Source organism: Myotis davidii, unplaced genomic scaffold, assembly GCF_000327345.1.
Source record: "Myotis davidii unplaced genomic scaffold, ASM32734v1 scaffold5946, whole genome shotgun sequence".
Taxonomy (NCBI): Eukaryota; Metazoa; Chordata; class Mammalia; order Chiroptera; family Vespertilionidae; genus Myotis; species Myotis davidii.
Window position 1 is genome coordinate 32,300 of NW_006297214.1, and position 1,131 is coordinate 33,430.

The 1,131-nt window shown below is 39.3% G+C and overlaps 1 protein-coding gene across 1 annotated transcript in view; it reads right to left on the reverse strand.

Annotated features, from left to right (window-relative positions):
• Positions 1-670, reverse strand: part of LOC102766766 (complement factor H-related protein 1) — a gene marked incomplete at its 5' end in the record, with an annotated part of 12,503 nt that extends 11,833 nt beyond the window's left edge. The window contains 2 exons of the mRNA XM_015569966.1: positions 8-73; positions 476-670. Coding sequence (XP_015425452.1) covers positions 8-73; positions 476-670 — 261 coding nt within the window. The remainder of the gene's footprint in view (positions 1-7; positions 74-475) is intronic.
• Between the last annotated feature and the right edge of the window lie 461 nt (positions 671-1,131).

The window sequence follows — 1,131 nt, forward strand, 5'->3', positions numbered from 1 at the left end:
GATCTGCCCTGAAAATATGTTTGTTCAGATTTTGGATCATGTCCGTTTTCCAAATCATTGAAATTGCATATACCTGAGAATTATGAAATGATGATTAAAATAACACATAAATGGGGTCAAAATAAATTAAAAACTATCTTTATAATATTTAAATTACAATGCATAAGCATCTAAAAGCAGCACATAACTTAAGAAACAGTAAAGTTGCTACCAAATATTTTTAAAATCCACATTAATGATATTTATCTGTAGTTTCCACAATTGAAATATGAATAATGCTAAGGACAGGCTTGTAGAATCTATGTCTATGTCTCGTGCTGTTAATGAAGACCCTTGAGGACAGAGACATCCAGTGTCGGTCTTTCTGCTCAGAGACTCATCCTCCACCTGCTTCCCCCACAGGCTTAGGAAGCTCACGTTGGCTCTCTCCACTCTGGACTATGGCTACGGGCACAGGACAGAGAGGTTCACTCACTGCGGCAGGGCACTTCCGGGGTCCAGCCATCTCGTGTGCAAGTTATATATTCCCACTTGCTTTGTGAAGGAGTCACATAGTTGTCATCACAGGAATAGTAAAACCATTTTCCTACTGCTACTGGGAAGTATGGTCTATATGTTTCTTCCCCATGTAAGCTTCCATGTTTTATTTCTGGAAAGTCACAGGGCTTAACTAGCAAGTAAAACAAACAAAACACAGTATAAGTAATGTTTTACCTTAAGAAAAATGTAATGAGAGATATCTTACTTCATTGATGAATTAATTATATTCTCATCTGCCCAAAATTACACTCATTGCATTAGGCTTTCTAGGACAAGAGAAGTTATCATCTTCAGATGATGTGAATAACACTTGTTCCCTGATCACTTCACAATATATACAAATATGGAATCATTATATTGACCACCTGAAAGTAACACAACACTCTAGGTCAATATTATCTGCATAAACCATCACTCTCCCTGTCATTGTCATGCACACTGAGTCCTGTGTCACGGTGGTCATGGCCTCCTCTTTAAGGCACCTGACTGTCCACATTCATTTGGCCTTGGCCTTGAATGACCCTGAGCCACTGACCTGTCATGTGTGTCATTTGTCATCCATGGAAGATCCAGCTGAAGTGCGGGCCCCCT